This window comes from Parasteatoda tepidariorum, chromosome 3 (assembly GCF_043381705.1).
Source record: "Parasteatoda tepidariorum isolate YZ-2023 chromosome 3, CAS_Ptep_4.0, whole genome shotgun sequence".
In the NCBI taxonomy this organism is placed as follows: domain Eukaryota; kingdom Metazoa; phylum Arthropoda; class Arachnida; order Araneae; family Theridiidae; genus Parasteatoda; species Parasteatoda tepidariorum.
This window is the reverse complement of record NC_092206.1, coordinates 1,326,291-1,352,647: the sequence shown is the minus strand read 5'-3', so window position 1 is coordinate 1,352,647 and position 26,357 is coordinate 1,326,291. Positions and strand designations below refer to the sequence as shown.

Below are 26,357 nucleotides of genomic sequence, written 5' to 3'. Positions count from 1 at the left end.
TTTTATATTTGAATAAATAAAAAATATGCGAGAAAAAAAATTTAATCTAAGGGCCTCAAAAATTTTAATGGCCTTGGGCCCTGCGTATGTTTAATCCGGCCCTAGTTGCCTATGTCATACAACCATGAAACAGTTTATAGGGCGTGTTATATTCACACAGAAGAAAGGACATAGAACACAGAGAAAGAGGGAGAGAAAGTTACTCACCACAACTGGGCCCCCCAGCCCAGTAACCAGGACCCGACTTAGCCTAATTGGGGACCGGGGTAAAAGCTTCTTTGGGGACCTCCCTCTACTTCATTACTTCAGTTCTAAAAAACTGAACTTTATGGAGGTACAGTGGAAAGTCGCATATCCGGAATCGACGGGACTTTCCGAAGTCCGGATAATCGATTTTTCCGTATAATAGACCCCCAAAGTAAACAGAGATTAAAATGATCTGAATCTAAGAAGCAGAAATTAAATAACATTATTTTTCGGGCAATAATGTTTTAGTATTAGAATGATATCTAATCAATCAAAAACAAAATATTAGAAAAAAAATAATTATTGCTATTCTAAAAATAAATATAGAAAACGAAAAAAATTCCCAGTTATGAAAATATTAATTGCTCTCTCCACCATTTTGAACTAGAACGATTCAAGCAAGAAGGGGAAATTCCCGTCATTCAATAAGGTGGGTAGGTGGAGAAGAAAAATTCATTTCCTCCTTACTTGTCATTCAAGTTGAGGGCGGGGTAGTGACAAATTCTTATTTTCTCTCCTGTCATTGGCTATCAATCAAGCATAAAGGCGTGGCATGCTGATTGGGTTCTCTTTATTTTTTCTTGTGTGACTAAAGGGGATTCCCCCTCCACTTTAACGTTTGCTGTGTTTACCCTTTTTCACAGTACTTCTTTCCCTAACACTTTATCAAAAAGGTTCCAGGAAATGCCTCTTTTACTAGCCAGCTGCACAGGAAAGAAGGGGGGAGGGGACTCAATTGTGCTCTTTTGAAAACAAATCTCCCCCCCCCTTTCCTGCCTTCCAGAGGAGGAGCGTTACTAACGGTACGGTCTTGGTAGATCTTCTGTTCTCTTTTCCGTTGATTTATGGGTTTAATGCATAAACCATTAGAAGCTAAGAAAGGAAAAAACCTGTCAAAATACTTTTTTTTTTTAAGAGAGTGGGGAAGATGAAGAAATGTTTGTTTATTGTGATTGTTAAAAAGTGTCCGGGAAATTGACCCTTCCGGAAAAGGGACGTCCGGATATGGGACGTTACACTGTATTTAAATTTTTTACCTCATTATACATATATAAGAAGAAAATTAACAAGAACCTTATATAGCTATAAAGTCCCCCTTCCTCCAATGGTCTGACGAAATATCGTACTGTCCATTTTATTGATTTTCTGACAATTCTATCTCTATCATGCCGAATGCAATTTTATGATTGTTAACTTTGTCATCTAGCTGCGAAAAAATTCATATCCTTGCTGACATTAAGGCAAAATTAATTTAAAGTTTTGCAATTACGATGACTCAATTAAGCCAATCAGAAGCCTGTATTTTTGTAAATACATTGCATTTTGCGATATGTAAAAATACAAGCTTTTAATTGGTCAAATGTGTCCATAGAAATTGCAAACATTTAACTGAATTCCGCACTAGAAAGCCACGGATTTACGAATTACGAGATTTTTTGTGTTCATATGATAGATTAATGATGAAGCCAACATTAAACTGACGAATTAAAAAAGTTCATTCAAGAAGGAAACCTAAAATGAACTTTCTATTCGATTTGGGGCCCTGGGCAACTACCCCATATGCCCCCTGCATTAATCAGGCCCCGTCCAGTAACCACTAATTATCTAAAATTTGTTCCTATCTTTTTGCAGCGTGGGTCAAAGGCAGCTTGTGTGTCTAGCAAGAGCTCTGCTGCGCAAGACCAAGATTCTGGTGTTGGACGAAGCGACGGCGGCCGTGGATCTCGAAACAGACAGTCTCATCCAGGAAACAATTAGAGAAGAGTTTAAAGATTCTTCCGTCCTTACCATCGCTCATCGTCTCAATACTGTGATGGATTATGACAGGTTATTCATTTCTCTAATTACTTAATATTATATTGTAGTTGTCGTTGAGCAACTGACCCAATTTTTGGGTTTACTGCTACTGATGTTCAGCGTTGGCCTTTTGTACCCAATCCAGAGGACGAGGGAACGCTTGGATCAAGTATTGGCATTTGACCTGGGTTGAAATCAGTAGCAAAGTTTGCCAGTGCTAAAAGATACTATTTTATATTTGATTTTATGATCGTCGTCGAACAGCTGACCCGATTTTTGGTTTACGATTGCCGGTGTTGGACACTATCCTTTTACTTCTTTTTTTAGCGATGGAGAAAATTATCTTTAGAGTATAATACTGCAGGAAAAAAGAAAAAAAATGCCTTGAAAATTCTGCAGAAAAGAAAACCAAAATTTTTTACTTCCCAAAAGAAAAATCCTTTTGCCCTTCTGCAAGAAAAGGTGCAAGAACTCGATTGCGTTCTGCCACAATGTCGCAATGTCGATTCTGCCATGGGGTTTTGAGAGTGGCCAGCAATGATATCTAATGGTTAAAGGATGCATGTTCGAGCTGATAAAAGAGAATTATTAAATGTATTGTTGTGTTTTTGTAGAAGAAAATAGTGACTTCGGTAAGTCGTGAAAAATTCTAGGAATGAGTCGAGAAAAATCAAAAAATAGTTTTTAAGACCTCTTTCAGATGGTCTTTAAGTTACATGGTGCTTAGCGTTTTCAAAAAGTGCTTAAAGTCGTTTTTTTTTATGGATTTGAAAATCTAAAATGTAGGAGATACCCTGTATTTATTTCTTAATAATTTATTTCTTCGTGCCTTTTCACGCGAAAAATGGCACTGAACCAAACCTGATGAAGAAGATAATTTTAGAACTTGAAATGTTTGATCGAATACTATTTAATCTTATGTAATATTAGAAGATAGGATTCAGGAGTTTTCTAGCACAGCAGTATTATATTGCATTTTTCCTATCGTTAAATAATAACGCTACCTGGGTTTATTCTTAAGTTACAAATCTGTTATCCAAAAGTATGAGACATGAACCCAAAAGTTCGATTATCAGTGCTGAAAACAGAATAATAAAAGTGGTTGAGACACATTCCAGCCACACATGTTATGCTGTCTAAATGAATATCTATAGTTTGTCTAAAGTAAGAACTCCCCATGCCATTTGTCTGCCATGGTAACTATTTCAAGTAGGGGTGTGGGATCACAACACAGGTTTTGAGAGAAAGTGAATCTTTTTCTTGTGTTAGCTCTAGAGTGAAGAGAAGCTACCCTCCCTGAGATGTGCTAGTCTCGTTTCCATAGCAGCAGACGGCCTCAGACTTTGTGGTTGGGTGAGTTCTTACCGTGGACAAACTATATATGCCTCTCATTGTTTAATACACTAGAGTCTCATACGTTGTTGTTTAACTTTATAGAGGGCAGCGCAAAAGTGCTTTGCTATTAGATTTTCAAATATATTGTGGAAAAAATAGTTTTTAAGACCTCTTTCAGATAATAACATGGTGCTTAGCGTTTTCAATAAGTGCTTAAAGGTGCTTTTTTTTATTTTCGTTGTTTAAAAGCCCTTAAAGGTGCTTTTTTTCAAGGGTGTTTTTAAAAAGTGTTTAATTTTTTCTTTTCAAAAAAGAGATTTTTTTCCTTGCTGCGTCGATTTTCAATGCGTATTATGCGAAAGCGTGGTTTTCACTTAGTTCTATTTGATGTTTTTGCAATTAATTCAAACACAAACCATTTCGGCGTATCGTCGGCCCGCATCATATGACAGCATCATGTATGATAGCTCCTCAATCATGTTTGATTAAATACTTGGGAGTCCGCACGTGCGTCTACTGAGCTGGATTCGGTGAGATTCTTGCACTCTCACTTTCCAACTCTGCATTTTGCAAGATATTCTCCATTTCAGGCTTCATTTTCCACCCTCTGATATTGAACTGAAAAATATCTCGATAATTTTATAATAGCTAATATAATAAAGTAAAAAGTTCTTTGTCAGAAACTAGTTACTTTTATCATGATCATGTAAAGTCTTTGAAAGTTATTTTGCATTTTGTTAATGTACATAGTGCTTAAAGATGTTTTTTGAGTGCTTAAAAAGTACTTAAAAGGTGCTTATTTTATCGTTAAATTATTTGACTACGCACCCTGCATATGTGCCTCTCATTGCTTAGTAAACTTGAGTCTCATACGTTGTTGTTTAACTTTATATAATTCAGCGCAAAAGTGCTTTGTTTTTGTTGATTTTTAAATATAATGTGGAAAAAATTGTTTTTAAGACCTCTTTCAGATAATATTCAGAGAACCAAACTTTCAAATACTTTTTTAATCTATTGGATGGCAACTGATAATTTTTTTTTCTTTTCTCTTTGCAGAATCATGGTTTTAAATCAAGGCGCTGTTGCAGAGTTTGATTCTCCCACAGCTTTGTTAGAAAATAAAGAATCCATTTTCTATGGGATGGCCAAAGATGCTGGACTTGTTTAAATACTGCAAAGAATATATTTTGCAGAATCAGTATTGCGTAGTTTTATTTGATCTTCAGAGAAGTGAGAAAAATCAACTCTGAATTTTATTTTATTTTAGTACGTTCAGTTATTATTTTAATGTACTTAATTTATGTTTTAAAAATGTATTATTTTATTACATTAAATCGTGCTTTTTATTCCATTTCCAGTGTTAAGCCTCTTTTTAAAATGGTAAATGAATAATTTCTTTTAATTCTATCCCCTAACAAGGTTTTTCGTCTTGGATTAAATCTCGACCTTAGTTTTGTTTTCTATTTTTTCATAGCTTTTTTCTTCTGTTTTTGTACTATGGTTGAATGTGAATAATAACAAGCTTCCTAAAACTAGATGAAATTTAGGAAACTTCTGATGCATCCCTCCGCTTATGTTATGCTTACAAGCCTATGTGTATAACAGACTTGAACATTCTAGGAAGTTTTAGTATTGTGTATTTAATTTATGCGCAACTCTAAAATTCGAAAGAGTCTCAAGTAATTTATAAATTCTAGCGGTTCAGGAGCCTAAAACAAATTTCAGAAAATTTATGTCTCAACATAAATGAAGGTTTGCCATGTTTTGAATAATATCCCTTATTTTGCTATGGTTGTGTAAAATATCACAGTTTGATATTCCATTGTTCATGGTGCTGAGCGAAAGTGCTTTATTTTTGATTTTATTTTTTATAAGCTCTTAAAGGTGCTTTTTAAAAAGAGCTTAATTTCCCTTTTCGAAAATAAGATTTTTTCTTTACCATGTCTGCCATGTACTATGCAAAAGCCTGCTTTTCACATTGTCCTATTCAACGTTTTCACAATTCATTTAACCACAATCTATTTTGGCGTACTGTCGGCCCATAGCGCATGAAAGCGCTAATAATTTTACATGTTTGATGAAATACTTGCGAGTCCGCGTGTGCGTCTACTGAGCTGAGATTCTAGCACTCTCATGTGCAACTCTACTGCATTTTGCAAGATAATCTCCATTTCAGACTTCATTTTCCACCCACTGAAATCAAACCGAAAACCATCTCGATCTTTTTATAATGGCTAATATAGTCACAAAAAGAGTTCTTTATCAGAAACTGGTTATCTTATCATAATCATGTTAAGTCTTTGAAAATTATTTTGCATTTTTTTAATGTATATAGTGCTTAAAAATATGTTTGAGTGCTTAAAAAATACTTAAAAGGTGCTTATTTTTTGCCGTGAGATTTGGCTACGCATCCTGTTATTATTTTACTTTAAGTGTTTACAATGTAACACCTTCTTTCAATTTAAATCTCAACGAAACAAACAGCAAATGAAGCATGCTGTGATGCAAACCCAAAACATTTTACACAAATAAGGGATAACTCTAAAGACATGTCAAATCTTTATGTTGGGATTTACTGAAATTTGTTTTAGGCTCGCGACCCGTTTTAAAATGTGAGGGAAAGTCTTGTGAAGGGTGAAACTTCCTAGAATACACATAAGTAAGTATACACATAAGGGAAGTTTTCTTCCAGTTTTAGGAAGCTTGTTATTGGTCCATTTGAATACAATGAATACTGTGTCTGATTGGAAGTCTGACTATAGAAGAGGGTGATGCAATTTTTAAGACCAACAGTTGCAAATATTTTAGTTAACATATTCAGAATACATTATTTTAATAGTCTGTTGATAACTCTCTCTGTAAATCAAGCATTCCTTTGGTGGTTAGTTTTGAGATTGATTATTATTTTTGTGAAACTTTGCTTTTTAGTACAAATATAATTGAGACAGTTTTGGAACTGCATCATTTTGTTGAACTATTTATGCAAAATCTGGTAACCCATGCCATATTGTTTTGAAATGTGTTTATTTATTAAATGATTATTTCTTTGTGATTAAAAGCGTACAGATTAAAGTCATTTCTTTGAAAGTTCTTCTCAAAAGACTCATTAAAAACTGCATTCGTTTCAGTCTTCATTGCCTTGCTTGGCTCGTTGTTCAAATCATTTATACTTTCATCTGAAGGTGGTTTGAGCTTGTCCAAGTATCTCATCCAATTGTCAATGTTTTCATTATTCCTAGATTCCACCATTTCACTTTCATAGCAATGGCTCAGTGTGTAAAAATGTCGGTACGCCACCACGGTGATTGCAATCAGTACAAAGGCCACCGTCCCTAGCGTCACTAAAAGTACGACATATCGTTGATCACCTTCTGAAATAAAATAAAAAGAATTATGAAGGAACACCAAGACTCTCTCTTAATAGGGCCTGATATGCGTCAGTGGCGTAGTTTTGAGGAGAGTTTAGGGCCCCCCTCCGAAATTATACATTACTTGATTCTATTCGGTTTGGTAAGATGTAGACATAAAACTTTTTTATTATTCATTTTTCTTAATTTAAACATTTAGAATATATATAGCTGCAAACGGCCGTTGAGGAAAAAAACTTCTTAGTAGCAGTTTGTTTTATTAAATCTTCAGTTTAAAGTTTCAACTTTTTTTTTAACCTACCACGACAAATCAGTAATTAAAAAAATATGTAAATATGATCTATTTGTTAGCTTACTTAGCTCTTCAATGTTTAATTAGTTTAATCAATAAAACATTTTTCCAACTTTACTTGTTCATTTGCTACCACTACAAGTAGGCAGGTGTGTGTATGTATGTATGGTATGGTATGGTATGTAGTGCAGACGATATATTAAGTTACGAAATGAGACGCAAAAAGTACTTTCTCTGAATAAACATACCTTTTTCCCCTGAAAGATTTGAATTTCTGAGTCTCAAATTAAAGGTAGCCGCAATAGTTTCTACAGGAGAGGAGTTGAAATTTTGAAATCTTTCTTTTACTTTTTATGTGTTTTACGATATCGGGAGAACTTTTTAAGTAAACTCAAGTTTTTTTCCTTGCAATTTTAAAATTTATTTAATTCCATGCGAACAGTATGTGATTTATCATAAGACTTAAGAGGGCTTCAACGTTTCTGGGGGCAATATATACAATATTTAAACCTTTTAGGATTCCCCAGACATGCAGAAGCCTAGACCTTATGATAAATCAGGCCCTGCTTTTCTTTTATAAGTGACCTCCATATTCGCTATTTTCTAAGGGAAACTAATTTATTAAAGTTCCCTTTTTATAGACGAATATTTTATAGAAATTATTTAATAAATTTATTAGTATTTAATAAATTTATTAGTATTTAATAAATTTATTAGTTATAAAGGAATTAATTTATAAAATTTCAATTTATTATTTAATAAATTTATTATAAAATTTTTAAACATTTTACATATATTTTTAATAAAACTTTTGCCTCATTCTGAATACATATGATAAAAACTGCTGTTTCTTAATGTTTTCTCAATAGATAATTAATTAAAATTATATAGAAGTATTTGCTACAAAAAGCTATGTTTTTGAGTTACTTATCTTGCATTTTTCACTCTAAAACATATAGTGTAGAATTTGGTGGCACAGAAAGTGGTAATTAAATGCTTGTGAATGGAATCGAACCGAATTAAGAATACACAATTGGTGTTGTAAAACCAATCTTTTAATCCTTGAATCTTTCCAAATAATCTGACTATCTTACCTGAGAGAGAGGTTGAAGTGATGAATGTTTCTGCCGTGACTTGCGATGCCAGATTTTTCTGAATAAACTCTTCCACATTCTGAATTATGTTTTGAAGTCCTTTCATTTCAGTAGACTGAAAAACATATTCATTCAAAGATTCATTAGTCAGAAAAAATATCGAAAAATCTAATTCGTTTCTATTTTGCTCTTCATGAAAAGTTTGTGTGGAACTAATTGATTAGCATAACCATTTAGATTGACCCTTCATTAGTCTGATCATTAGAACAATCTTTTTTATTTTGCGCAAAATAAACGATGTGAAAAATATTAAACTTATAAAAAAACACACATACAGTTCTATTTATAGAATCCTGTTGAAGGGTTTTAGAAATTTAAAATAGAAAAATATAAAGTTACTGTGGTGGTTGTTGACCGGTGAATGCTGACCGTCGCTTTGGTAAATATATACTAGGTCTAGTGAAGTACCCGGTATGCCCTACATTAATGTTTTTTTAAGGTCACGTGCCCGGTACTCCCAACACTGATGATAGTGTTTCCATCCTCAGCAGATATCAACGAATGAATCAAATCGGATATAACAAATATTTTGGACACTCTCTTGATTTCGGTCATTCACGGTTTTGCCACTGAAAGTATCTGAAGTTCAGTTGTGAATTTCTATAACGTCAACATGAGTCTTCTTAACAATGTTTCCTACTGGAGAAAACTATCTCAAGTGATATTTTTTTTCTCTCATTAATTTCTCCACATTTTATTAAGAAGTAGTTGGCAACGTAATTGCTTAAGCAGGCAATTTGATAAATCTTATCTTTTTTTTTTTCCTTTCCTGATTGTAAAAGAACTCCTTATGTTTCCAGTGATAATGTAAATTGTACAACCTTTCCTATTGCGAATTTATTAAAAAAATTATTCTATTGAAAAATTTGCCTTTCAAAATTGTTTATTGTTTTTATATAGTCAAGACCCACTATAGTGAACCTTCGAGGGACCGAAATTTCTGTTCACTATAACCGGGAGTTCACTCTATTCGTACTGCAAACAATTTAAACTCATTTTTCCGAACTGTTTCCTTTTATGACACTTTATTTAAATAAATGACCCGTAAAAAAAGAAGTACTAAATATTGTTTTTTAATCATTTGATAATCATTTTTAATCATCAAAATGACCAAAACATGAAAAAAATCAGTCAAAGACAGAAAAAAGTTCATAATTTCCAATTTCCTTTCTTCTCTTCGTTGACTATATACAAAAACATTATATGTGTATAGCTAGGCACGGGAGCGAACATTTTGTTCACTATATCCGGGAGTTCACTATAAACTGTGACTATAGCAGGGTTTGACTGTACAATTGTAATTTAAACGCAAATAAAATAGTATTCGAACTTACCACTGTTATTTCAATTGTGTTCTGCTTTTCAGCGCATTGAGCAAATACGGGTATAGTTACCAAGGACCAGATAAATTTCTGTACATCCAAACACAGTTTAGCAGTGTTCAAAAACTGGAAGGAAAATATTTTTTTTAGGAAAATATATGAAAAACAGGAGGCATTTCTTATGAATGCTTATAAATACAAAAAAGAAAAGGTTTTAGGAATTCTGAACAAAATACGATATAAATGAATTTTTAGTCATTTCGAAAAAATACATTTCTCCTCTGGAAAATTCACCTGTAAAAATACAAAGTAATTTTATTAAAATATTGTAGATCCCGAAAAAAGAATCCACGGAGATTCGAATAATATTGTCTCGTAGAATAGAATATTTGTTGTCAATCAGAATAGATTTATTAATAAACATCTAGAATACACAGAGGGGTGCGATTATTCTTGTTTTTCAGTGGCGCCACCTATGACCGAGAATTCGACTTCTGCCACACCCGCTTATAGGGCGGACCGGTATAATTTGTTATGGGAACATAGAGGGCTTTATGACCCGACAGATTTCACCCTTTCCTACCACGGGGGAGTTTTCTGCAGTCCAGCACTCACTTATATGCAGTGAAATTAGGAAATAATGTAAGAGAATAACATCCAATAAATAATAACCAAAATAATAACCAAATTGCGTGCGTATTTTTAAAGTTTTGTTAGAAATTTGGAGGATTGAACTCACGACTTGCCATGTCGATTCGTCAGTGTCAATATGTACGATTAGGGTTGTTACAGGAATTTGAAAATGGTATCAAAAATCATCCCGGAAGAGTGCTTGAAGGAATTTAATTTTTTTATCATACCTCCTAATCTTCAAAATGTAAGCCATATGTATTTTCTTTGAAAAATGTGTTGTGGTAATCCACATATTACTTCGAAAATTTGTGTTCCATATTTGAATTTGTTTAATGTTTGTTCCATTATTGAAATCTTCCAAGCTTGTGATAAAATTGCTCTCAAAATTTATTTTAGCTCGAATAATTGTTTTTACATTAAAACTCTATACCGAACTTTGGATCGTTTTATTTAAGATTAAGTTAAAGATGTATCCGATTTCATAATAATGAAACTTTTCATTTCGCAAAATACTTTGTGAACTGTCTACAATGACAATAATCAAGTTATGCTCTCATTACAAAGAGCTGAAGTTGTAATTCTTTTTTAAACAATAGTTTTGAAAAATGGAATTTTCTACTTTAGTTTCTCCCTGAAATTTTAAATAAAGTTCGGCAATAGACAGCTAACTAAAGAAAATTAAATATATTCTTCTAATAGTGCAATCTAAGAGCAAAACTAACGGTTAAAATGGTTTGTTTAGCTTACCGCAGAAAACATTGGGTCTTGGTAACCCAGTGGTTATAAAATCGGGGGCGATGCTCGAATCCGCTAAGACGATTTGCTTGTAAAATCTGGGGAATCGAAAGCCCTGAGCAGTATTATGGGATCTGGAAAAAATTTCATTTTTCCTTCACATCTGTGTCTAAATGTAAGAATGCGTGGTGCTGCCATCTATCCACGGGGTTTCTGAACTAAGGCGTACTTTCATCCAGGCGGTCCTCTCTTTTCAAACGAAAAGCTTACCCTCCTGATATAATTCGCAAAAGGCTGGCGAGCTTGAATTGTCCAAGTGTCATTCGAAACAACATCATCTTTAATTTGTTTCATTTAGCAGCACCCTCTGTTGTCCCTCATTTTGATGAGAAAAATATGTCAGCCGTCCGTTTTTTCCCTGTATAATTTACAAACAATTGGTACAGTAACTTATTTGATATAAAAGCTTTGGTTTCATCGTTTGTAAAAGAACAAACAATTTGGAATAATTTTTTATATTTTGAGCTTTACATATAGAATAAGCGAAAGATCCATTGCATTCAAACTTATGGAGGAGACTCGTTTTGAGCACTCGGTTATAAATAGGTGCTCGCGAATGAAGGAAACAAAACAGATTTGAAAAAAGTTGCTCACGAAAATAAAGGTGAGATAAAAAAAATAGATAAATAACGGAGAAGCAAAAGGGGCATGAAAAAGAGTTTGTGACCAACAGCTGTGGATGATTCGTGTATCAACGGTTATAGCATTGAAATTTGTCTGACCTTATGTTTTGTTGGCTTTCATTCCCAAATGAAACATTACTTGAACGGTGAGTAGATATATAAGAGTTTTCATTTTTTGTAATTTGAACGTTAATATTTATGTAGGCAGGTAGGTACTTTATTGCACTCTATTGGTCTCTGAGGAGGATCCGAAGACATGCCATCCCCTGCTTTGGTAACTGGACGACCTGCACCCTCGATCCAGACTGCTGATCAAAGTGTTCACCCAACCGCTTACTGACACCGAAGCTAGTGATGCTTGACTTTGGTGTTGCACTGGGAACCATGTCCTAACGGCCAGTCTACTGCGGGNTATATATATACTTTTATACATACATAAAAAAAATTTTTGATTTTGATTTTTTTTAAAATCATATTTCAGCTTTTTTTGTTGTTAATTACTGATTTAACCACATTATTTTCCATTGTAAAAGAAATCCAGCAAAGAAGATGCTCTTTTAGAGCAGCCCTTTTTGTTTTTAAATAAATCAACTGAACTGGATCAACGTAATTTTGGCGTTCCTAGCCAATTCATTGCAATATCTAATGAATTACATGACCCTATGAGAAGGTCCACTATCTTGAACTTGATCACCTACGTCTGTGGAGTTCCGATTTTCATTCAAAATTTCAGCAACAACATTATTTTTAATGGGATAATAAATGCGAGTTCAGTTTGCCCAACTTTATAAAGCAACTGAACATTACACAATTCTTAATAAAATGAAAAATAACTTACTAATGGCATTATTCCTCCTTCGAATTGAATGGATAATTTTGCGCACTTATTTGATACAATTGAGTTGAATGGTTGACAATGTGGCGGCGATAAATGATCCGATAAATACAGATGAATACTTTTTTCTGATAAACATTGACCCTTTATTAGGCAAGGAAGGGAAGAACAGAAATTTGGAACGCACGTTTGACCGGATGGACATTCATCAAAAGGATTTCGGGGATCGCACACTTTCTTTTCACAGGCAACCTAAAAACGGAAGTGATTTCATTAAATTGAAGACATTTCTTTAATAAAGTTGGATTTTCATTTTCTTTAAACGTTAAATAAAATTTCAGTACAAAACTTATGAGCACAATTATATTTAATAGAAGAAATTAAAAAAAAAACTCTCCATTGTAAAACAAATGTAACAAGAGTTAGAGTTATATTAAAATGTGTAACAGACAGGGTTGTAAAAATTAAATATGCAAAACAGCTACTGTTGCGCATTCGAGGTCATTCATCAATATTTAAGTGGAAAAAAAATCGAACTTTGACGAATCATTATCGTGGAAGATAAGACCAATAGGAAGACTGTAAAAAGCTGTTTAGTGGATGATTATTAAAAGTGGCTTAACATTACTCTGTATTGCTATGTAAATAAAATGCGTCTCTCCATTGCTCTGAATGACATACTTTTTTACTTCCACATCAAAAACGTATATTTTAGTCTGAGTAGTTTCATTTAAAAAAGTCTTAATGAATGATGGTTATTATGGACCGCCATGTTTAAGAGAGAAATAAAATATAGCCCCAATTTTGATTCATCTGGATGAATAATTTTAGATGGAAATGAAAGCAGTGTTGAGAACTAAAATTATAAATAAAATAAAAAAAAGTACTTTCCGGAATTTTAGTCGGAGCGTTCGGAATCGGAACAAATGTTTCAATCAAGTTTCTTATTAAAATGCTTAAAAAAACAACGAAATAATTTGACTCATTTAATTTGTAGACTGAGTCAGAAGTATTTTCTTTTAATTTAATTCTAGCGATGAATTTAAATGAAAGATTACATAGTAGTCATAGGATTTATTTAAAATAAATTTTAAAAAAAAAGTTGCCATTTAGTACCGTCGGAATCAAATTAATGTAAAACTAATTGTAATTAGCTAGGCTATGTTGTTGGTAACATGTGCATTTTTTGTTGTTGTATTTTTGAACGTTTAGATATTCTCCCTTTTATGAATTTTCCCCAATAAATGATTGTAGATATTTTCAATTTATACTTAATCAGGGAAGCGTTTAAGGAAGGTTTATCGAAATATTTGAAAACAAATAAATGATTAATTACCCTTGAACATATAACTTTTCCATATTGACAGAAACAGCTATTGCATTCGTATTGCCATTGGCTGCCTTCACTTTTAATTTCACCTTGAAACTCACACGATTTTTTCACTTCTGCAAAATAATTTATCTCTTCTAACTCTACAATAATAGGTTCATCATACACTGAAATTTATAACTCAGAATTTCATATTTATATAAATAACACTAATTTACATAAGAAATACTATTCAAAATAATTTTTCGATACAAATTCTAAAATACACTTAAGTGTATATAATTAAGAGAAAAATAATTGAAATTTGTTAATAAACAAATGTATCAATTTTGGCCTACTTAATTTTTGAAATCGTTACTTCTTAACAGTTAATTAAACAAGAATGTAAAAATAATTTGTTACTTACAAGGGAAACTAGGGAAGTGTGACTCGCCAATTTTGAAATAAACTATTGGGATGTATGCCTTATGAGGAATAATTTTAGGGGGAAACATTCGCTTCGGCCCATAGAAGGTCCTGTGAGAGATAAAAAATAATTTAATATATAGAAAAATCGGTATTTTATTACTTCAATGCAGACTATTAGTTATTGTACTTGTCTCATTATCCAATTAATTTGTAATTAATTGGATAATTAATTAATTTGCTAATTAATAAATTAATTAGAAAATTAATTAATTAATTGTTAATTAAATGTTGATTAATTTATTAATTAATTGATTTGCAATTACATACTCCAATTAATTTGGAAAGTTTCTTGAAAAAAATTTTTTTTTAAATTTTCTGTCATATTTTTTTTTAAAATTCACCTAACAGGTTTTTCTGAAAAACTACAGATATATAAAATTTTCGAAATCAATTTTGACAATAAATATGCATTATATAGTACGTGAAAGTACCACAAAATTAATTGGAGTATGAGACAATTACAATAACTAATAGTCTGCATTGAAGTAATAAAATACCGATTTTTCTATATATTGAATTATTTTTTATCTTTCACAGGACCTTCTATGAGCCGAAGCGAATGTTTTCCCCTAAAATTATTCCTCATAAGGCATACATCCCACTAGTTTATTTCAAAATTGGCGAGTCACACTTCCCTTGTTAGTTACTAAAATATTTTCACTGCAATCCGCAAAATTAATGAGTTGGAAAATGGTTATTTATAGAATTGCATTACACAGACTTTCTATTGCGTAATTTAAAATAATGCTTTGTTATGGATTGCAGTAGCAGCCAACTTTTTTATACAGTAAAACCTCGGTACAACAATAGACCAATAAATAGAGTGTTGTAGAGGAATATATCGAGGGTCTACATACTGTGGGGACACAATGTTATTATATTTATTAACTAAAAATGTTTTTATATATTATGCAAAAAATTTACTAGCAGAGTGTAAATTATGGTTAAATATTAAAAACAATTGAAATAAATTCAGAAAATAAGATCATACTATACCTGGAAACCGTTTTTATTCAAAATAATCTGATATTTTTGTTCATTTTTTTGACTTAACCAACAAAATATGCACGAAAATGAATTTAGTTTGTGAATGTTGCTCCACCCACCCTCTGCTGAAAAAACTTTCTTTCTCGGGTGATGCTGTTTTTTGTGACTTATGATGATTAAACATGAAGGAAATAAAATCAGAGAGATTCTAAAAATGAAAGCTCTTGAGGTGGTCAGTCTTCTTTTGTCAGAAAATAGAAAAAATCGTTTTACAGGGGTTCATTGTTTTAAGGAATATCGTAGTATTGAGAGGAGCGGGACATTAATTCAGTTCGTTGGGACCACGAAACATTATCGTAATAAAGGGAGTTATTGTTGTATTGGATATTGTAGTTCACCGTACTAGAGATGTTGCTTACCCACGTCACAGAGTTTACCAGTTTTGCCTGATGGACAAAGGCATCGGAAATCATTGATGCCGTCTTCACACGTCGATCCTCCTTGACATGGTGATGATGCACATTCATTAATGTTTATCCGACAATCAGGTCCCGTGAATCCAGATCTGCATTCACAGAGAAACCAATTGATACCATCGATGCAATGACCTCCATTGTAGCAGGCATTCGGTTTACAGTCATCCACATCTGTTAACATTTCTCCAATTAATTATTATGTAAATAACTCAAATATAATATAATTATTTCGATCGTAGTTAGATATTCTTTTAAAAAAATGAAATACGATACAGAGTTTAATGGAAAATTCAATATTAAATACTATATACTATACTATATATATGTTACGATGAACGACCGAAGTCTCGAAAATGTCGACATTCACCGGTGAATGTCAACATTCCCGTAGTCGCTTGGTGTATGTCCGAAATATTTGCTAAATACCCTTATTTCTGACTTTCACCCTACACTGATGTTATTTTAAGGTTAAGTGCCACTGCCCGGTATACATTAGCCCGGTATACCCTACACTGATGTTTTAAGGTCAAGTTCCATTGCCCGGTATATATTTGCCCGATACTCCAAACACTGATGTTTCTTCTAATCTATCGTCAGTAAGTATTAAAATACAGAATAAATATATCAAATAAATATAATAATATCAACGAATAAATTAATATAAAATTGAATATAACAAATATTTCGGACATTCACCAAAGCGACTATGTGATTGTTGACATACACCGGTGAGGGTCCGAATGNTATTATATATATATATATATATATATACATATAATAACAGGGCTACATCCCTGTTATCATTGTTGTATTCAGCTTTAATAATGCAGTCAAAAGCCATGATGCGTTATAAAAATGTTTATTTAAAATTAGGCTGGTGGTTATAACATTTCACATCCCCACTCCACAAGGGAGGGGGTGTGGACGAAACTCCGGATGGTTCCAGCAGATGTTTATTGGAACATGTTATTCAGCAAGAGACATGCGAAAACCATCGGTCCCGCATTAAACACTACAGAGAATGATGTAATTAGGTTCCAGTCATACATACCTTTGTAACTCTACGCATTATGGAAAATCGTTTAATGCTTCCTAATATGGAAGTGAAAAAGGGGCAAGATTCTAAAAATAACTCCGGCTTTGAAATATAAATCTAATTATTATTCTATGGTATGTTTTCAGCCTTGAATTCCCAAAATAGAATATCTCTACGCTTAAAAGACATTTTATGAAACCGAAAGAGTTTTAATTCTTTTATTAGTACAAAAGTATTTATTATTCTTGTATTACATATATATATATATATATATGTGTGTGTGTGGTATTGTAGAGGAACGAAAAGTTTTTTCAATGAATGAAATATTTAATAATAGAATGAATTTTACATATGTGATGAAATGTGAAAAGTTTATGAAAATGTTTATATGAAAGTTGAAAAATATGGGCCGTCTGCCCTGTTATCGTAAACAAGAGTATGGGCCGTTGATGTACACAGGTATATGGGCCGTCAGCCCCTTTTTCACAAACCCTTGCTGGGCCATGAAGTTAATCCTTCCAGCAACAAAACGAAAAGTGTGTCTCTCGATTCAAAAAGGAAACGCTGTGGAGCGGGGAAGGGGTGAGAGTTTTCCTCATCCTCCATATATATATAATGATAAAAAGAAAAGAGAGAAAAACGAAGAAAATTAATAAGTTTTATTATTCTTTATTTTGTTTTTTGGATTTTTAATATTTTTTTCTAGATAATTAAAAAAAAATTTTTTTTTTAAAAATACTTTTAATAATTTTCTTCTCTAGTCATTATTTTTGTTAACTATAGTATTGGCATAATGAAAAGACTTACTGTATTGGCATGTGGGTCCTTCATATCCATCTCTGCATATGCACACGAAACTGTTCTCACTGTTCACACACGTTCCTCCATTTTGACAAGGATTCGATTTGCAACTAGGATTTATACCTACACCAAATAAAAACAACAAATCGTGAAAAGAATTAAAAAAAAAAACATTTTAAATTTCAGTATGAGTAATGAAAGAGAGTCATACGAATGTGGCAAGAATGTCCTGTCCATCCATCTGCGCATGTGCAGTGAAATGTATCCCCTATGTCACGGCAACTACCACCATTATGACACGTTGTGAGATCACAGTGACTGTGTTCTAACCAAAAAAGAGAAATCAGATACAACATAGACATATTTTGAAAATAACTTTCAGATTGAATGAATAACACTGAATATTCATTCATAACTGTTTGGGTGTTATTCAATGCAGGGCCGGCTTCGCTGGGCCCTAAGCTACTGAAAATGATGGGGACCTCATAAGTTCAATTCAATTTTTATAAACCTAAAGTAAACTGTCATTGTTTTTTATTGTTGAGTATTAACATTATATTACAAAAAAATTAGATAATATTGCTTGATTGTTAAATATATTGATTGTGACGAGGCTATAATATAGAACCCTTCTTTTATTGCACACATTTTTTGAAGGAGGAAAAAAGTTACAATCGAAGCACATTTTAAGTACAGAGTAAAAATTTGGCATGCTGGATATGAATATTAAACAGATTTTTTTCTTTTTTTTTCTTCCGAAATTCTGAATATATGTCATTTGAAATTTTAAATGATTTTTTTTTTGCGAATTTTTTTCTAAATTATTTTTTCGTTACATTACATTTTGCTTTGCTGCTCAAAATTTATAAGACTTAGAAATATGAAATTATGAAGGTGTGTAGAAAATATGCAAGGAGTTTGAAAGAATACAAGAAAATACAATTTGATTATTAGTTATATTTTTTTTTTTCATAACAGCCATTGAACAACTGACTTAATTTTGAGTTTACGACTACCAATGTTTAACTCCGTAATTTTGAACCCAATCCAGAGGACAAGGGAACTCCTGGATCAGTACCAAGAGTTATTGATTTGTTATGAGAACTTGATGGACTTTGTGACCCTGACATATTTCACATGAAAGCATTTTGTACATAGGTATTCTTCTGCCGGCTGGATTCGAAACACAAATACGAGCCCAACACCCAACCAACCAGGCAATCCCGGCCAAATTATTACTTTATCTTACAACCGTCATTGAGAGCCGCGATGGTTCAGGGGATAGAGCATTCCGATGATGTGAACCGGGGTTCGATCCCGGTATGTCTATACGAATTCCGGCTTGCGCCGACCACAGTGCTGCCGTGAAACATCCTCAGTGGGTTAGAATCCCCTTGCCGTCAGACTAACCGTGGGAGGTTCACTCCACGTCATGCAAATGCGGGTTAGTTCCCTCAAAGAGTCCTCCACGACTTGATCCAGGTTGTGTTCTGGATTGGGTGTCAAAATGACAAGGCTACGGAGCTGTTCAACGACAGTTATAACTCTCTCATTATATTCTGGGAACCGATCAAGAAAGGCCATTTTCCTTTACAAAATATTCTGAAATTGAATTACTGTCCTGGCAATACAAAAGCTACAATTTAAAGATCCCCTCCGCAGAGGATCAAAATTGTGATGGCATGTCTTCGGATCATCCTCCGGGATGTTTCCCAGACCGTCGCCAATAGCCCATTGTGCAGCTCTAGTGCGACGTAAATTAACAACAGCAGCTACAATTTAAGGAAGCTAAAAACATTTTCCCAGAGTGCGAAGTGCTATTCGGTGGGTGGTAGATAGGAAAGCAGGGATATTTTCATCAGTCGAATGAGTGTTTTATTGCTCTTTTGGTTAGAAGAGTAACAATTAATTTTATCTTTGTGAACACTTCGATTAGATTTTGAAAAGCACCCGACAATGTAAAAACGAATTTTAAAAAAAATGTTTTTTTGGCATCAGAGGACCCCTGCTCCAAATAAAACTTAAAAAAAGAAGAAGAAAGTGGGATCTAGGGGGCCCCAAGTTATGCGTAAATCCAGCCTTGATTCAATGAATAACCACGTTTCTCAAACTGTTTTTATTATAGCACATTCCCTTCCTGTTTTTGAAACATTGCTTGCCATTTTCTTTCCTTTAAGGTGCTTTTTTCATGTTTTTACAAAGTGCTTCACTTTCCCTTTTCGAAAATGAGTTTTTTTTTCTTTACCCTGTCGATTTTTGCCACGTATTATGCAAGAGCGGGATTTTCCCATTGTTCTATTCAACATTTTCACAATTCATTTAACAGCTATCTATTTCGGTGCATGAAAGCGTCCATCATTTTACATGTTTGATGATGTCTACTGTGCTGAGATTCTCTCATGTGCAACTCTACTGCATTCTCTAAGATCCATTCCACCCTCTGAAATCGAACCTCAAAATCTCTCGATCATTCTGAATGGCTATATAATCAAGTAAAGAGTTCTTTGTCAGAAACTAGTTATTTTCATCATGATCATGTAAAGTCTGAAAATTATTTTGCATTTTGTCGATGTATATAGTGCTTAAAAATATTTTTGAGTGCTTAAAAAGTACTAAAAAGGTGTTTATTTTGTTGTTGAAAGATTTGACTCTGTAGTGGTTCTAAAAGTAAAAATTCCCTACTATAAATGAGTTTTGAAGCTTTCAACTACGGAACATTATTGGAACACTGTTTTTACTTGTATTAACCGACAAGAACATTTTCAAGATATCTCATGTGAGGAATTCATTTTTTTTTTATCCAAAAATAATCTTAAAATTAAGATAGACTATTATTGTCTGACAGTTGGATTCACAGGTGCATTTAGAGTAGTTCTGAGTTTGTTTTTGGAATATGCGCTAACTGAAGATGAATAAGAAAAAATGATTGGTTCATTGATTGGCAGAAAAGCCAGATATGGCTTTACTGCGCCAGCCACTTGCTTTCTTTTTAAAGCAGTGAATAGTTGTTCTGACAAAGATCACCCAGCAAGTATTTAAGATGAAGGTTGTCAAAGAATTTGTTCCAGTTGGTTAAAACATGCTTAATAGTTATGCAGACTCGCCGGCCAGGTGGCCGAGCGGTCAGCGTGCCTGACTGTGAAGCTAATGGTTGCGGGTTCGAATCCCGCTCAGGGCATGGATGTTTCTCTCTGTGTGTGTTCTCTATTGCGTGATGCGTGAGTGTGGCCCACCCTATAAACGGGTATGTGGCGTGGGTAATGTTGCTCGCCTCCGTGACTTAGGTTCACAGGTGCCCACTGGGTAACGTTCAATGAGTAACACCTCCGGCATCTTCCAAGGCGAAGAACGAAAGTTCAGTGCCTGCCGTTAAAAATAATAATAATTATGCAGACACGACAGAGAGAACTTGGGTTTTGACTTCATCTCTAACTAATTGTTTAGATTTTACCCAGAAACAATCAAGACAGTTCTTGGAAGAAATAATATTAATTATAAGAATTATAGCAATAGTAATAATTGGAAGAAATATGTTTGCGGAAAATGTACAATGGAAGCACCCTGTACATGTAGGAAATGCGTTGAGAAATGAATTCAAAATTCTTATTTTTTGTGTTTGTAATACAAAAAAATTGTCAATACACAATTTTGTTTAATGATAATAAAGTTTAGTTTATTTCATTCCTAACATCCATATTTTATGCATTCAATGAAGAAGCATAAAGCCCGGTCATTTGACCACCTACGGTAGGTATTATATTAAGTGTTGGTATGTTTAGTGTTAAGCGAAATGTGCATATTCTTACTCAAATGGCATGTTTTTCCTTTCCATTCCTGCTTGCATTCACACCAGAATCCTGCTTCTGCATCGATGCATGTTCCATTATTCAGACACGGGCTCGAATCACATTCATTTTTATCTGAAATGTAGGCACACCATTTATTTTTAAAAAAAATATTTAGTTTTTTATAAAAAGCTGCACAAATATTCAATCAAATGATTTCGATTGCAGAATTTTAAAATGATTTATTTTGATTTTTGTGCTTCAGACAATTTTAATCGATTATTATTAACCATGATTATCCCGAGTTAACTCGGGTACGTATAGATTGCAAATATGCATCATCCCGAGAAAACTCGGGCTTAGCAGAAAGTGTCAGGTTTTATGACGTTTTTACTCGGTCAGAAGGAAAAAACATAATCTGCTGTGAATTGCCAAGTTTTATTTGGGAGTTTTGCTGTTGGACTGTGTTTTGTGCTATTTGTATATACGATGGTTGCTGAATTTACATCGCAATAAGTGTACAAAAAAATGACGTATTCCTTCACTGACGTTTTAAAAATATCACTTTGTGTTGTTTTAAGAACTATCATACAAAGACTGATATTTAACTTTTTTTCATTTGCCCGAGATAGTAAACCTGATGTTAAATTAAATGTTTCTTACAGATAAAATGTCAACTTAAAACTTGTGTATTATGTTTCAGTTCCTTTGTATTTATTAATGAAATAGGTTGATTTTTTGCATTTTTTTTCCCTTTAAAAAAAATTGTTAAGGGAAGTGGGTAATACGAAGAAGCTGGTTTGAGGCTGCTTTTATTCACTTAAATAAACATAACGATCCTTTGAGTTATGCATAAATGATATAAATTTATCAGATGATTTCTTCAATCAAGGTGTCCCGCAGTGGACTGATCGTTAAGACACGGTTTCCAGTAGATCACCGAAGTCAAGCATCACTGGCTGCGGTCAGTGTGCGGGTGGGTGACCCACTTGGATCAGTCTGCGTAGGGTTCTCGTTAAGCTGTGCTACCGTAAAGTGCTCGACCTCGCGCGCAGGTCGTCGGGCTACCGAAGCGGGGGATGGCATCCCCTCCGCAGAGGATCAAAATGGTGATGACATGTCTTCGGATCATCCTCCGGGATGTTTCCCAGACTGTCGCCAATAGCCCATTGTGCAGCTCTAGTGCGACGTAAATTAACTTCAATCAAGGTGTGTTTTACATTTATTGTTTCATAATGTGAATAAACGAGGGAATGTCGGGTGAATGCCAACAATCACATTGCCCGAAATATTTATTATATTCGATTTGATATTAATTTATTGGATATATCTGCTGAGGATGGATTAGGAGAAACACCATCAGAGTTTAGTGCATACCTTAAAAAAACATTAACGGTTTCACTGAGGCACTTAACTGCAGTTCCATATTATGAGACGCACTCTAAGATTCTATGTAAAAATCTTAAATGATCAGGTGATGATACAGCTTCATTGTTTTTATGTGACTGTCTGCACTTGTTTACGTTACGTGTATCAATGGGTTAACATTAAAACATAATGCAAACAGGAAGTCAATAAAAACCCATGACACGATTGTTTAACTAGAAAGGATTGCCTATAAGCTCGTGCAAATCATGTCATTATTGAAACTGTGCGTCTTATAATTTGGCTCAATTATAGTGTAATATGCCAAATACCTGATGTAATAAATATTCTATATTTATATAATGCATCGTCTCATTTAACTGATGGTTACACTAACGTTAACAAGTGCAAATCGCGTAAAAACAGACGTATCACGTGATAATTTGCATTTAACATAGACGGTGGGTCTAATAATATGGCCGTATATATATTTCGGACACTGTCAACATTCACCGTTGGACCGCTCACAGTAACATCAAAGAAGGACATTCTCTAAATCAAATAATTTCGGTCGAAATGAATGTTCTATATGTTTGTTAATAATAAAGACTTACCAACATTGCATGTCATTCCTTCCCATCCGTCTGGACAGATGCAATAATAAGAATTTATTCCATCCATGCAAGTTCCACCATTTCGACAGGGATGAGATGCACAATCATTGATGTCTGCAACACAGATTGGTCCTCAAATTACATATTATTCTTTTATTTTTCGTTTTCTCAAATATATATATATATTTATTTATTTTAGATTTGGGTATTATAAAGGTGGAAAATATCTGCTTTGTTGATTTATACGATAAAAGAAATGATTTTAATATTAATAAACTAATTAATTACTTGGAATTCTAATGTTTCTAGGAGCATCTATTTAAATACCACTTTTAATGAAATGAACAGAATTCAAAGAATATGTAGTAATATTTATTTATCCAAAAGACAAATTGATAAACTCTTTCAAAATTTGATAAAAAAACAATGGATACCCAACTACAGTAATAAAATTTTATATAAAATCATTGAATGAATCGTATATTTTTGTGGATATATTTACTAAACATTTTCTTTGTTCATTTATATAATTTTAACATGTGCAAATCCATTTCGGGTAAATCCGTTGCCAAAATTATTTACTAAGTAATTTCTTTGTTAATTTGTATAATTTTTTCATGTGCAAATCCATGGTTAAAATTATTTACTAAAAAATTCCTTTACTAAAAATTTTCCTTTGTTTATCTATATAGTTTTTCCATGTACAAATCCATTGCGGGCCAATCCGTGGCTAAAATTATCTACTAAAAATTTCTTTATTAATTTGTAAAATTTTTCCATGTACAAATCCATAACGGGCAAATCCGTGGGTAAAATTATTTACTAAAAATTTCTTTATTAATTTTTATAATTTTTCCATGTACGAATCCATTTCGGGCAAATCCGTGGGTAAAATTATTTACTGAAAATTTCTTTATTAATTTTTCCATGTGCAAATCCATTTCGGGCAAATCCGTGGCTGAAATTATTTGCAAAGCAGGCAATTTATGTTTATTTTATCTATTTTTATATTTTTTCTTAAATAAATATCTATTTTCTAAAATTATTTATGGTCAACTTTTTTAAATTATCCAATATAATATTACCTTGCGCACATCCATTTCGGGCCTATCCTTGGTTTACTAACAAATCAATGCACAGCATAACAAATCACTTCAGCAATGCAGTAAGAACGGCACTTTAAAATAAAACCCCTCAAGTTACACTCAATTTGCGCTTTTGTTTTCATATTTTGTAATCTGGCAATCTTGTTGCGAAAACATTTTTTTATCTTTCCTGAAAAATTTCCCGTTCATGAGAGTACATCTGATTTCGCTACTCGCTTTATAATTTTGTTTTATACTGTTTTTTCTTTTATTTTATTTTCAGTTTTTACGTGTTACTTTTACTTATTGTGTTCTATTTTATTTGTTGTACTTTTTGTAAAAAAATTTTCTGAGTGTTCCTCCCACTATTGTATTAATATATTTTGCTTTGGCTATATTGATACAATATCAGAAAGTGTGGGCTGATGAAAAGATTATATCTATTTTGCCGGTTTTTTTAAAAAAAAATTTCATCCTTTTTTTTTATTTTTTAAATCAGTTGCTTGTTATTTTTCTTAATTATTATTTCCCCCCCTCTTTCATATGTCTATAATTTTCCTTTCTTTTATCTTCATTTTGAACTTTATATAATTTTATATACATTTTATGGTCAGAAGCAAAAAAAATAATCTGCTGTGAATTGCCAAGTTTTATTTGGGAGTTTTGCTGTTGGACTGTGTTTTGTGCTATTGTATATACGATGGTTGCTGAATTTGCATCGCAATAAGAGTACAAAAAAAAAATGGCGTATTCCTTCACTGACGTTTTAAAAATATCACTTTGTGTTGTTTTAAGAACTATCATACAAAGACTGATATTTAACTTTTTTTCATTTGCCCGAGATAGTAAACCTGATGTTAAATTAAATGTTTCTTACAGATAAAATGTCAACTTAAAACTTGTGTATTATGTTTCAGTTCCTTTGTATTTATTAATGAAATAGGTTGATTTTTTGCATTTTTTTTCCCTTTAAAAAAAATTGTTAAGGGAAGTGGGTAATACGAAGAAGCTGGTTTGAGGCTGCTTTTATTCACTTAAATAAACATAACGATCCTTTGAGTTATGCATAAATGATATAAATTTATCAGATGATTTCTTCAATCAAGGTGTCCCGCAGTGGACTGATCGTTAAGACACGGTTTCCAGTAGATCACCGAAGTCAAGCATCACTGGCTGCGGTCAGTGTGCGGGTGGGTGACCCACTTGGATCAGTCTGCGTAGGGTTCTCGTTAAGCTGTGCTACCGTAAAGTGCTCGACCTCGCGCGCAGGTCGTCGGGCTACCGAAGCGGGGGATGGCATCCCCTCCGCAGAGGATCAAAATGGTGATGACATGTCTTCGGATCATCCTCCGGGATGTTTCCCAGACTGTCGCCAATAGCCCATTGTGCAGCTCTAGTGCGACGTAAATTAACTTCAATCAAGGTGTGTTTTACATTTATTGTTTCANTTTTTCATATATATACAGGGTTATTCATAATTCCCTCCGGGCAGGAACTGGACTATCGCATTGATGTATGCCGTGTGACCAAGGGTTTCACACAAAGAACACCTGTAATGTAAAACTTGAATAATTTCATATGTTTCTTTTTTACCATAACGCTCTTTGATACCCCGGAGGGAGTAATGAATAACCCTGTATATATGAACAATCGCGGCAATAAAAAGTAAGTAAGACAATAAAAAATTTCCCATTGAAAAAATGACCTAAATAATGAAACTTTTATTTTACTTAAATAGAAATTCATTTAAAAAAATAGACGGAATGTAGGAAAAGTTAACTTATTACTGCTAAGGATTATCAATCTTTATTTTAACTTCATAGTTACTTACTTTCGTGACAATAACGACCCGTAAATCCAGGATCACAAACGCAGCTAAAATCTGAAAATGGTTCGCTTATGCATTTTCCATGCTCACCGCAAACGTTGCTCCTCACAAAATGCGAACCACCTGTTGAATTGATAGACGCTAAACAGCTGTCAATTCCTAAAACAAAGATATTTTTTTAA

The 26,357-nt window shown here is 33.1% G+C and overlaps 2 protein-coding genes across 11 annotated transcripts in view; one reads left to right on the top strand and one right to left on the bottom strand.

The window, feature by feature from the left end:
- Positions 1–4,729, top strand: part of LOC107436625 (multidrug resistance-associated protein 1) — a 143,942-nt gene extending 139,213 nt beyond the window's left edge. For all 10 annotated transcript variants that reach the window (XM_071178175.1, XM_071178172.1, XM_071178180.1 and 7 more), the window contains 2 exons: positions 1,879–2,073; positions 4,435–4,729. In XM_071178175.1, coding sequence (XP_071034276.1) covers positions 1,879–2,073; positions 4,435–4,546 — 307 coding nt within the window. In that variant the 3' untranslated portion in view covers positions 4,547–4,729. The remainder of the gene's footprint in view (positions 1–1,878; positions 2,074–4,434) is intronic.
- Positions 4,730–6,385: 1,656 nt separating this feature from the next.
- The window catches only part of LOC107436622 (protein jagged-1b), a 40,865-nt gene continuing 20,893 nt past the window's right edge, over positions 6,386–26,357 (bottom strand). The window contains exons 10-20 of the mRNA XM_043051008.2: positions 26,179–26,334; positions 23,263–23,376; positions 21,305–21,418; positions 17,710–17,823; positions 17,505–17,621; positions 15,605–15,832; positions 13,737–13,873; positions 12,404–12,652; positions 9,527–9,640; positions 8,133–8,247; positions 6,386–6,749 (exon numbers count right to left, since the gene is read on the bottom strand). Of these exons, the coding sequence (XP_042906942.1) occupies positions 6,409–6,749; positions 8,133–8,247; positions 9,527–9,640; positions 12,404–12,652; positions 13,737–13,873; positions 15,605–15,832; positions 17,505–17,621; positions 17,710–17,823; positions 21,305–21,418; positions 23,263–23,376; positions 26,179–26,334 (1,799 nt within the window). The 3' untranslated portion in view covers positions 6,386–6,408. The remainder of the gene's footprint in view (positions 6,750–8,132; positions 8,248–9,526; positions 9,641–12,403; positions 12,653–13,736; positions 13,874–15,604; positions 15,833–17,504; positions 17,622–17,709; positions 17,824–21,304; positions 21,419–23,262; positions 23,377–26,178; positions 26,335–26,357) is intronic.